General features: G+C 30.3%; 1 protein-coding gene, 1 long non-coding RNA gene and 2 other non-coding genes across 4 annotated transcripts; all 4 read left to right on the top strand.

The window, feature by feature from the left end:
* Positions 1-1,745: 1,745 nt before the first annotated feature.
* On the top strand, positions 1,746-6,207 carry LOC109801746 (uncharacterized). Its single transcript, XM_020362864.3, has 2 exons — positions 1,746-2,102; positions 5,837-6,207. Exons 1-2 carry the CDS (start codon positions 1,920-1,922, stop codon positions 5,912-5,914), a joined length of 261 nt encoding a protein of 86 aa, XP_020218453.1. The 5' UTR covers positions 1,746-1,919; the 3' UTR covers positions 5,915-6,207.
* On the top strand, positions 2,109-5,048 carry LOC114916126 (uncharacterized). Its single transcript, XR_003804465.2, has 2 exons — positions 2,109-3,581; positions 3,666-5,048. It is a non-coding gene; the product is annotated as an uncharacterized LOC114916126 (long non-coding RNA).
* Positions 4,577-4,719, top strand: LOC114916154 (small nucleolar RNA snoR135). Its single transcript, XR_003804493.1, has one exon. It is a non-coding gene; the product is annotated as a small nucleolar RNA snoR135 (small nucleolar RNA).
* LOC114916155 (small nucleolar RNA snoR135) lies at positions 4,905-5,047 on the top strand. Its single transcript, XR_003804494.1, has one exon. It is a non-coding gene; the product is annotated as a small nucleolar RNA snoR135 (small nucleolar RNA).
* Positions 6,208-12,379: the final 6,172 nt, after the last annotated feature.

The following is a 12,379-nucleotide window of genomic DNA, read 5'->3' on the forward strand; positions in this document are numbered from 1 at the left end:
ATTCCTTAAGCATCATTATCACCAAAATACCTCAAGCCGGTAGAAATCAACTCACATGATAACTTATTCACAATTATTCTCTCTCATGATTTCTCTTTTCTAAACATTGATATAGGTACCTCAAATTATTCATAAGATTAAACACTTAAATGGTAAAGTCATTCATCATCACCATTAACAAACTACATTTTTATAATTAAATCTTTTATGACCTTATGTGGTCCAAGCGTGATATCTAAAGCTATATACAAGCTATCATGTTGATCTTAATTTTTTTAGAAAATTAACACAATCATTTACAACTTCCATGTTGACCTCAAAAGTTAATTCTGTCATCTATTATTTTTAAAAATAACAAAATTGTGACGTTTCAACCTAAATCTAACAACTTGACCTCCGCTTATTAATTTGATCGTAACATGAATTTTAGGTATTCTTTTTAGGTTATTATAACGATATTGAAAAGCTAACATTTGGGACTCAAATTCATATGAAGACCACAAAACTTGATTTTGATGTTATCACGCTTGACATGACATTTTTTGTGCTTGAGGCGGAGAGGACAAAACCCTCTCTACTGCACCTACACCTAACATGGCTAAGGTCACACCCGATGCGAAGCAATGCAAGAACAACATCAAATGGCACCCAACGTAGCCTATTTGACACCTAACGAGATACCAGTTCGTGAGAAACTTACAAACTATGCAAAAATTACACTTTATGAACCAAAAACCCCAAAACTCCAACTTAATCGATAAAAATCACGATTAAAGCTTGATACTACTCTATTATACCATCAATTACTAAAATCTAACCTCAATTTCATATATTCATGCGATTACATCAATTTTCACTTTGTTTTATAAATCACAAATTCTTAAACATTTCAAGTTACATGAAATTAACTATATATATAATTAAAATATCACATATAACACACATAAAGAGTATAGAACACAAATTCATAAATTGCAAGACAAAATTGAGATTCCTCCCTCATAATATACAAGAATAAGTAAGAGATTGATGATCAATTTCACTAATATGTATCTCATATCCAAAGGGGCACTACTCACTTTTTTCTTACCTCAATGAACAAGACACGAATCTCCGGAGTAATCTTTAACGATCTCTAATTCTTCAAGTTCTTCAAAACATAGAAACATAAATAAGAAGCCTAAAAACATAAAATTGTCATAAATATTAAACAATTATATATACTTAAATAATAAATAACATTACTACAAAACTAATATAATAATAACAATCTAAATTCTAATAGAATGTTATAAGATAAAAAAGTTTAAAAAATTTAGGAAAAAAAATATATTTATATCCATATATTTTAATATTAAGAATATTATTTTTCTATTTTGAATAATTTGATATTTAATATTATTTTAATATTAATTAATTTATTATTATATTTAAGATCTTACTGACTGTTATTATTATTAAATACTTCTATTTTTGTATTTAAAAAAAAAACTCAAACAAGTAATTATGTTATATTAATATATACATCCATACATATTATATCTCTCGAATATAATTTTTTTTATATCTCTTTTAAATAATTATATATAATCTTTTAATATTTTATTATCGGTCCGGTATAAAAATAATAATTTCACAAATAACTGTGTTGTTATGGTACGTAAAAATGATAGTAACCATTATGTTTCAAAATAAAACTGAAAATTAATGAATGGATTGAGTATTGACGAAGCCCGAGAGAGAGCAGCATAAGGCAGTTAGACAGTGTCGCAGCGGATCTCATCTCCAACGAAACGAAACCTTGGTTCCCCTTTCTCTGTCCTCACTCGTGTGCGTGCGTCCCGAGGAGAGTGAGCGAGCGAGCGAGCGAGTAGGGTTTCAAATTCAATCGGAACAAATCCAAATCGGAATCGGAAAAAATGGGAGGAGGCGGCGGCGATCACGGCCACGGCAACGGACACGGAGATTTCAGGAACAAGGTATGGAGCATGACCGGTGGCCCTCATTGTCGTCCCAAGCACTGGAAGCGCAACACTGCCATTGCCATGTTCGGCGTTGTTCTCGTCTGCATCCCCATCGCCATGAAATCCGCTGAACTCGAGGTTCCTATCTCTCTATTCGTCGATCTGTTTCCTCGATTCGATTTAGAAAAGAGGATTTGATTTGATTATTCATGATTATATGTTGATAATTGATTGATTCGATGTGTGGATGTGCAAATTAAAGGTTCGATAAGGCTTCCGCTGATGATGCCGGAGCACCGTAAGCTTATGGTGTTCTCTTTGTTTGTTTGTTGATTAGCTTGTGTGTTTCGGTGTAAACCCTGTGGTGGTACGTGGTGGCTTTGTTGAATTCAATTTTGCAAATGTTGTTGTTTGTTTTCATCGGTTGTTGATTCTGTTGTGCCGAGGGCTCAATCGTGTTATGAATAGCGCCAGACTGTGGTTGGGTTGAGTGGTTTGGATGCTGACCATTATAGGAAATGCTTTGTGCTGTGTTTCTGTGTTGTGGGGATGTTGCGAAATTGCAGCCAAATTGTGGGGATAGCTTAATTATTTCGTGTTAGCACTTTTACCACTCCATTTTCTGTTCAGAGCCAAATTCTGATAGCCTACTGATGCGCCTGGCCGAGCCCATAAATTTGCTTGCCAGATTCAAGTAGTTCATACATTTTGGCCTGATCCAAGAACAAGTGCACGCAGAGCAGGCTTATATTTTGTATTTTTATCTTCTTTTTTCCCAATCTAAAACACTTGGACAACTTGTTATAAGACAATTTATCCTCTGTCAACTTATTATAAGACGTTGATATCCTTTTTTTGGGGGATGGAGGGGATTGATTTCATTGTCTCTTTACCCCCCAACATCTGTTTTGCAGTTCATAAAACGGAGGAGCGATGACAGGGACTTTTTAAACTTTTAACTTAAATATGATATATATGAGACATCTTTTTCCTTCTTTTTTTGTGTTGTGCGATCTGCATACTTCATATTCCATTAATATTTCTGTTGTAGTCCTTCCTTTTTTCCCCCTTTAAACTCCACATCTTCCCATCCCCTCTTTTTTATGTTCATTCTTTTGTTCTCATTGCTCTAATCATTAATTATTGCTTGAAATTAATGGTGAATAGGTATTAGGTTATGGCTTACGGTTATTAATTATGAGCACATATTTAATTGTGTCATTATTTATTTTTAAGTACCTATATTTTTTTTTATCTATCAAAATTACAATGATAGCACCAAAGTTCAAACCTAAGGTCCTATGCATTTAACTCCAATCCCCCAACCACTAGGCCGATCTTAGTAGTTCCTTTTAAGTACTTATATGAGTATAGTATAAATTATAAATTATGTTGTATCATGATCTTTGGTATAGTAGCTATCACACTATCCCCTATGGTGGTTTTGAAGTTTGCCAGGATTGATAAGTAAGGTCTCAATCATAGTAGTCAATAGCGGTTGTAGCGGCCCCAATCGCGGCTCGTTGGAGCAAAGTGGCTCCGTGCCGCTATAGAAAACTTGTTGCAGAGCACTTTAAAGTAGCAACCGCGAAAGCAACAGAGCGTGGCGACGCAATGGTGGGTGGTGGTGGGTTTTTCTCTTACTTCTTCTTTCGGCAGATCTCTAATAGATTTGTCTTCTTTTCCGACGGATCTCTGTAGGTCTGTCTTCTTCTCTGGCAGATTTCTCCAGATCTGTCTTCTTCTTCGATGGCACCAGATCTGTCTTCTCCAGCGTATCATTTTCAGATTTTTCTTCTTCCAAGAGGGGAGGTAGCGATGGCTAATGAGTTAAGGGTTAGAGGCTCGAAGTAAAAAAAAATTAGGGTTGGAAAAGTTGGGTCAAATGGGCCCAAATTTTATTTTCTCTTTTGGTTTGGTTATAGGCCTAGGTAAAGTTTATTTTTACTTCTCTTTTTTTCTTACAGTAACTTATCTTTATTTTTAATTATTATTATAATTCAGATAATATTTTAAGTAATAAAAAATTTAGAGTTCCCTGCAAAGTATATTTGGGGAAGATGGGCAGGTGTGTTTCACTTTTCCATTGAAAATAGCAAAAATCATCTCCCTACATTTTTTTTAGCTTAAATATGTTTTTAGTCCATCAAATTTAGGGGAAATTTGTTTTTGGTTTCTCAAATTTAAAATTGTTGTTTTTAGTTCTTTTAATTTTCAAAAATCTTGTTTTATTTTCTCAGGTCATAAAGAATATATCTTAAAGTGACAAGTTGAGATAGTTATACAATATCAATTGGATTTAATGTGATGTTTTCACTAACAAAGACATTAGTAGCTAGATTTTATGTGACAGTATATGACAGATTCTCTAACAAAATTGAGTATAAGGACTAAAATAAGATTTTTTGAAATTTTGGAGACCAAAAAGACTAATTTTAAATTTGAGGGACTGAAAACATATTTAAATCTTTTTTCATAAAAAGGAAACAAATTGTTAACTCTTTTTTTTATTTTTTTATTTTTCTGTTGGTGATTCTACCAGGTGTTACCAATCCTGGATAGGTAATTAGATACTGTTGGATGGAAAATTGGAGTGGAACAAGGCCTTGTTCTGGGCAGGGATTGTGTGTATCGGTGTTGTGCTACAATGATTGCACTATTCCGAAAGAGTTCCCTGCAAAATAAATTTGGGGGAGATGGGCAGTTGTGTTTCACTTTGCCATTGAAAATAACAACAATCATCCCCCCTACATTTTTTTTTTGTTGCATAAAAGGAAACACACTGTCAATTTTATTTTTGTCTGTGAGTGATTCTACTCAGTGTTACCTATCCTGGATAGGTAATTAGACTCTTATTCCTGTGTGGCCTGTGAAGCTGCAGAGTTTGAATCAATTCTAAATAGTTTTGGATGGAAAACTGGAGTGGAACAAGCCTTGTTCTGGGCAGGGATTGTGTGTATCGGTGTTGTGCTACAATCATTGCACTATTCCGAAAGAGTTCCCTGCAAAATAAACTTGGGGAAGATGGGTAGTTGTGTTTCACTTTGCTGTTGAAAATAACAACAATCATCTCCCCTACATTATTTTTTTCATAAAGGAAACAAATTGTCAAAAAAATAAAAATTCCGATGGTGATTCTACTCAGTGTTACCCTATCCTGGATAGCAATGCACATTCACAACGGCCCTCCCCAAAAACACTATTGCGGGATAGGATGTCTGCTATTCTGAATCTTTTTACAGTGTATATAATGTATACTATAAATATATGCATATATAAATCTAAAAATTGATAAAATTAATCAAAATTTATGACATTCATCATTACTGGTCTTCTTGGCCACAGGTGAAGAGGCCACACTTGATGATGGTAGAGGCCTTTTCCAACTCTGGATATTCATAATTTCCTGCTCTTGTATCTCATCTTACTGATTCAACCTTTTCAAGTTGTTGTTCTTTTTCGTGAAATGTAAGGGGGAGGGTCATTCTTGGTGCAACATTAAGGTTGCTGCCTTATGTTTAGTACACTAGGGTTAGCCTAGTGGTGGTTGGGGGTTTGGATAGTTTATTCAGAATCTTAGATTCAAACCTCATTGCCTTGCCACTATTGTATACCAAAAACAAACATTGAGGTTGCTGCCTTGTGACTTCAAAATTACAAACTCTCATCCTAGAATCAGCCTCTCCGCATGCAGGAGTAAGGCTACACACACATGTAATCTCATGCTCCACTAGGTGGGAGCCTCATGCCCAGGGTTTGAACTTTGAATGCATGCCAGAATTATTATAATTTTTTAGAGTTTTATTACATTTTCTCGTTGTAATTTTACCTTGACTGTATGGATTGACTGAGTTTATTTTTTGATCTTTCAGCAACGACCACATCACCCTGTTCGCCCCATCCCTTCTCAAATCTGGTGCAAGAACTTTGGAACTAAAGACTATGAATAATCCAGGATCATCAGTTGCATCACTGGTTTGGGTGTTCACATCTTTTCAAACAAAATTTATTTGTTAAGTGGAGTACGAGCAGCTTTAAAGAGTTGCTGTTGTTAATGTTATGCAGGACTTGGATATAGGATCATTTAGTGACATCCTTTTTTTCTTTTTTGCTACATTTGATGGACATCCATTTTAGAAATGATGAAATTAAATAAGTGCCTATTTGTGGAATTTTTATCTGAAGGCTTGTTGAAACCGGTATTTCTGGTTACTATAATAATGGTAATCGATGCTTTTATGAATTTTTGTCTGTATCATTTGTTTTTTGCAAACCACCGTCACCCCCTACCACACACTAATGCGCACAGGGTAGGTATGGCAAAAATACCCGCACTCACAGATATCTGTGGATAAAATTCGCTACGGATAATAAATGGATAGACTTAATTGTGGAGACGGATAATTTTTTACCCATTTATAAATGGGGCGGGAACGGGTATGATAATATATCCATACATGCAGGTACCTGTTTAATATTATTTCTTAAATATCTTAATTATCCTTGTATCACATAATCCTAAAACTATATTCTCTCATCTTATTTTCTTACAAAAGTGAGGTTGATGAAGTTACCGACATGTGTTAAGCATATTATAAAATTATGTTAGATGTAATTTGATTAATTTTCTAGCTTTGATTGGATCAATAAGATTTATGTATTTTAAGTTGTTTACTTTCATTTGAAATTATGAGATTGAATTATTGTAGTTTTGTGATGAGACTTTAACTTAATTGTGAGATTGATATATTTTAAGTTATTGATTATCATGAATTTTTATTATTATTTCAACAAAATTAACGTTAAATAAAAGTTTAAAATTAACATTAAATTTTTATTTTTAATATTTTAATGACATTAAAATATAAACTTAAAATTATTTATAATATAATTTTTTTAATTTCTTAAAAATTTTATAAATATTCATGGATATATGTGAATATTCGTGAATATTCAAGAAATTCATGGATACCCACTTAATGGATACTCGCTCGGATATGAGGTGGGTATGGGGTTAATTTTTATTCAGCGGGACAAGGGCGAGTTTACTATTACCCACTTCCATGGGACCCCATTGTCATCCCTAGTACATGGGAAAGAAATAGCCATGCTAAGTATAACGTACTGGCGTTGTGTTGATAAGTTTCACAAATCTTAAATGGTGTTTGATTAACTTTTAGAGGCAACTGTTATTTTCTTAACTAAATTATATATTGAAAACGTATTTTCATAACTATACGAGGCACTTAAAGTCCTGAACAATCTAGGTTATTCTATTAGGCCAAAGTTAACGATGGGAGCAGAATGTAATTCCAATGGGAATATGTGAAAAGATTGAGGGTAAGCATCACTACTCAATTATATACTTTCATTAGCACTGCTTAAATGGAGAAATTAATGGATGGTTTTGACTAGTTTTTATATGAAATGTAATAGTGTTATTAATTATTTTTTTGTTAGTTGAAAGACTTAAAATAGCATGTCATATAGTGCTTGGTTGAGATTACAGTAACTTGATAGTCTTAAATTATCCAATAATTTCTTTTTTTTCAAAAGGCATGTGTTCTAATATGCTTTGAGAAAATATGCCTAGTCGCCAACCGATCGAATGGAAGTTCGAAAATAATGGAATGAACAGTTTTGGTTCCAAAATTTAGAAGGATCAATCTATGACCGTTCACGTCTAAATGGAATCAAATTCTTTGATTTCAGCCGAAATCTTTCTGTTGGACGTAGTTTTGTCATTTTCTTCATATTATTTTTCCTCTTATTAAACTTATCCAAGTAGATAAGAGTCAAGACCCTCTTAATTCACAAGACTTGAATTTAACATCTTAATCGAACTATTTTCCACTTGAACCGCCAAACATTGATGTTCTCATCCTAATATGGAAAAGAAAAAAAATGGGTTTTATTCTGTTGAGTGAATTTTATCAAGTTGAAAAGGAACATGAGGAATGTATTCCGATAACAAATATTGTTGTCAGTGTGGTTTTGAGAGAACAGTGGTTTGCATGTGTTTTAGGGTACTTGTTTCAGAAGACGGTATTATTGGCCATCTAATGTGGACACGGCATATTCTTCATCTGTTCAAAGTTTTACTCTCATTCCCACTCTTTTAATCTGTCAAAGTTTACCAAAAGGACAGATATTATTACTAATCAAATAAAAGGGAAAAAATGAGACGATATTTTGGAACAAAAGACAGCCACCTCTTCGTCATGGATAAAATATCATATGATCCATTCACATTTAAAACTGTGTTTAAGAGATTATTTTGATAATTAATCATAATCATAATGAGTTTTTGTTTATTTAAATTTGTTTTAAATGATTTCAAGGCATTTAATTCCTCTAGATAAGTAAAGAAAAACAAGTTTTAATTTAACATAGTATAAAGGTGGCAGAAAAAAGTAGCTAAACAAAAATAATAATATTCTATTATTAAAAAAGTTAAAAATATATTTTGTAATAACTATCATTCTCTTTTAATAATTACCCACTCTATTATTTTTATTATTTAATATCAAATTTATTTTATTTTTAATTTTTAAATAAAATATAAAAATACGAAATCCCTCAACCTTATTATTAATATATATATAATGGGAGGAATTTTATACAAGACTGTGAATGATATCAATGTCATTATATTGTAAATTCAATGATCCATAACAAGTTATTTTATTTTATTTTTTTAATTTTTTTAATTTTGTTATTTATTTTTCTTTAACAACAAATATTGAAAAACGCTTTTCATCAAATTGCAGAAGATGTACATAAATGAATTTAAAACAATTTAAATGCTAATGTACTTTAAGGATGATAGAGAACTGTGAACAACAATACAAGAAAGTGATTATCAAACTAAATCCACACGAGCTTGTATTGGTCGTTTAAATGGTTTTATTTATTTTTCTTCTTCTTCTGTATCACTAACATTCGAATATTACATTCAATATTTAATGTTTTCGTATTGAATTAGGTAATATCATAATGAATAAGTGACAAATGAAATATTAGTATCTTTCTAATGATAAAAATTATTTAGTGATAAAAAAATAAAATAAAACAATGAGTGACAATATTTCATTTATTATATCATTTGAAATCAATATTAATAAAACAAAATCAATAAATATCTTATTTTTGTAAATTTTATACTCTGAAGACAAAATCAATTTAAGCAATCCCCATGGGCTAAATGTCAATTTAGCTACCCTTTAAAATTATTTTTCTTTACCGTGAAATATTTTAATATAATATTTGTTGTTGAGATTAATTTATACATATATTTCAATTATGTTAAACAGTTCGAAATAAATTTTATCAAAATCAATTGTATTCAACTTTTTAAAACATTAATGGTTCTTGCTGAAGAGGCCTTCACATTCTTAGACTAATTTCTTCCATATTGTATCCAGTAAAGAGATTGTGAGGGACAAGTATTAAAATTAATATTTTTCATGTATTTGTCACTTTTTGATCAAGTCAACTTGTTGTGGTGATGTGTCATTTTTTCCTTATTGCGGGAGATAATTATAAAAAATTAATGAATATTTTTCATGTATATGTTATTATTTTCATTCAGTCAACTTCTTGTGATGATGGCGTGTCATTTTTTTTCCTTCCATATTGTTTTCGATAAAGAGATTGAGAGTGACAATTATAAAAATTAACATTTTTCATGTATTTGTCATTATTCTGTAAAAGAAAAAAAGTGCATTTGTCATTATTATTTTAAAAAATGTCAACTTATTGGGTTGGTGATGTGCTTTTTTTTTAAGTGATCAATTTAGCATGTATTTAATATTTATTTTCTAACGCAACTTTTTCTTCGTCCAAATTTGAATTTACGTAGAAGTTAATATTTATCACTTCAAGTTAGATGTGCAAACACACACTTAATGTTTCAAAGGTATATATATTACCATATTAATTTTTTTATTTATTTTAAATCTGGTCATTAAATAATTGATCTCTAAGAATTTTTTCACTATTTCATTCCTTTAATATTTTTATCACAATATTAATTCTTTAAATATTTACTTTCTCACTAAATTATTTTACAAAATTATATATATATATATATATATATATATATATATTATTTTTCATAATAGTAACAACAAAGTTTTAACTTAAACTATCTAAACTCCCACCATTGGACTAATTTTAATGGGTTATATTTTATTGCTGCGTTAGTTCTTCATAATTAAGGTTTAATTTATTAAAATGTAAAATCTTGTACCTTGTAGATCTAATTTGTTATTAATTTAAATTCTCAAAGATTTTCATTGTTAACCAAATTAAAATTTTAAATCATTATCAAGTGACAGTAAAATTTCCTGATGATAAACTCAAATTTTCTAAGATAAAAGTTTAGTGTGAATAAGTGTTCTGCTTCATAATTATTCATCTATATCATTATATAATTATTATATAAAGATGTTATCTTTTTCGATAATTGTTTGGTTTCTATTTTTATATCTCCTTTTTTATTTTACTTAGAAATCTAAGTTGTTATTTCTCTCTTAATACCTTTTTGTCTCAAATCGTTTATTCTAATTACTTAATTATTTCCAAAACTTATTATTTTTACTTATAAAAAATAAATAGAAATGTAAAGTGATTCGCCTCCGTCTCCGCTAATAATAATTAATGTTTAAATGTTATTATTATTATTAGTTTTTTCATTGATTGATGCTATTCATTTGAATGTTATAACTCCAAACTCAGACTTATGAATCATATAACTCCGAACTTCAATTCATTCTCAAATCATTAATGGAAAATGTGGTGAATCGAAACATGCAACAGAGGCTACTGTGTGTTACTATATAATGGATTATGGACGGTGAGGATTCAATCTTACGATTACGTATATTTGGAATCTTCACTTGTTATTTCATTTGATGAGTTTCATTCTATTAAAAAAATTCATTTTTAATATATCATGAATATTTTAAAAAGGTTTAAATATGTTTTTTTTTCCTCAAATTTAGGATAAATCTATTTTTGATCTCTTAAATTTAAAATTGTTGTTTTTAGTCCCTATAATTTCAAAAAAAAAATCTTATTATAATCTTTATATTCAAATTTTGTTAAGAAATTTATCAAATATTATTGCATAAAATTTACCTATTGATGTTCCTATTAGTGAAAATATCACATTAAATTCGGTTGATATTGCATAACTGTCTTAATTAGTCACTTTCAAATATGTTATTGATAACCTAAGGGACTAAAACAAGATTTTTGAAAATTATAGGGACTAAAAATAATATTTTTAAATTTGAGATACCAAAAACAAATTTGTCTTAAATTTAAGGGACTAAAAATATATTTAAGTCTTTTAAAAAATTTACTTTTACATTTTATAATGATGTGTTGCAACTCTTTTAAATAATTTAGACACTTTTTTTAATTGCTTAATATACTAATAACGCATATCAAAAGATAGTGTAAAAATATTGAGTGTAATCACCTGTCGACAAATTGTTATATAATCTATTATTCAGCTATTATGCAGTGGAAAGATTAAATAAAATATATTTAGCTTATAATTTATCATGCAATCATTAACTAATATCATGTACACAATTATATGTAGGGAATAGAAAAAACATAATAGTTCTTGTACATACATATTATATCAAAATATACAATCGTGTGTAAAATGTACACTGAGTATCAGTCGATGGCTCTACAAATCCAAATTGTATTAGAGCAGTGATAACAAAAGAGAATTGACCATCCCTAGCATGTCCCTCCATAGTAAGATCAGGATAAGCTAACTTGCTAATCCTATCCAGTATAATCATTGCAATTTTAACTACAAGAAAAATATAAGATAAGCTTGTGTAAAAAATTCAACATATAATCAGAACTAAGCACCTTTCAATGATACAACATAATAAACTCATAAACAACCCTGTCATATCACAATACAACAACTCAGAACACCACTACAGTCTTAGCATAACAACTTAATCAACTTCAACACAACAACACTATAATTACATCTAATGTGTCATCATACATATCAACTATGAAAATCTCTTACAACACAAGTAAACAGTTTAAGTGGTTATATCCTATTGAACCATAACATGTGACCTATCTCAATTAGGTCAGCTAATAACTCAATTTTATTTCTCAAGTTCGTCACTTAAACTAGGAGGTCTAATATTATAGTCAAGGTAAAACAATTTGGATATAAGCCAACTACGACATTTTCTTGCATCACTAAGTCATTTATGGGATTAGCCCACTAACTATCCTCCAAGTACTATGCCCCTCCAATATTAGGTTAGAGACTAAGTCCTTGACCCAATATTTTACTCGATTGGTTGCTTTATACACATGTGATCGACCTTACCCACATACAGATACCACATAAATCCTAGAGGAGA

The sequence above is a fragment of the Cajanus cajan genome, chromosome 4, assembly GCF_000230855.2.
Source record: "Cajanus cajan strain Asha chromosome 4, NIPB_CcT2T_4, whole genome shotgun sequence".
Lineage (NCBI taxonomy): Eukaryota > Viridiplantae > Streptophyta > Magnoliopsida > Fabales > Fabaceae > Cajanus > Cajanus cajan.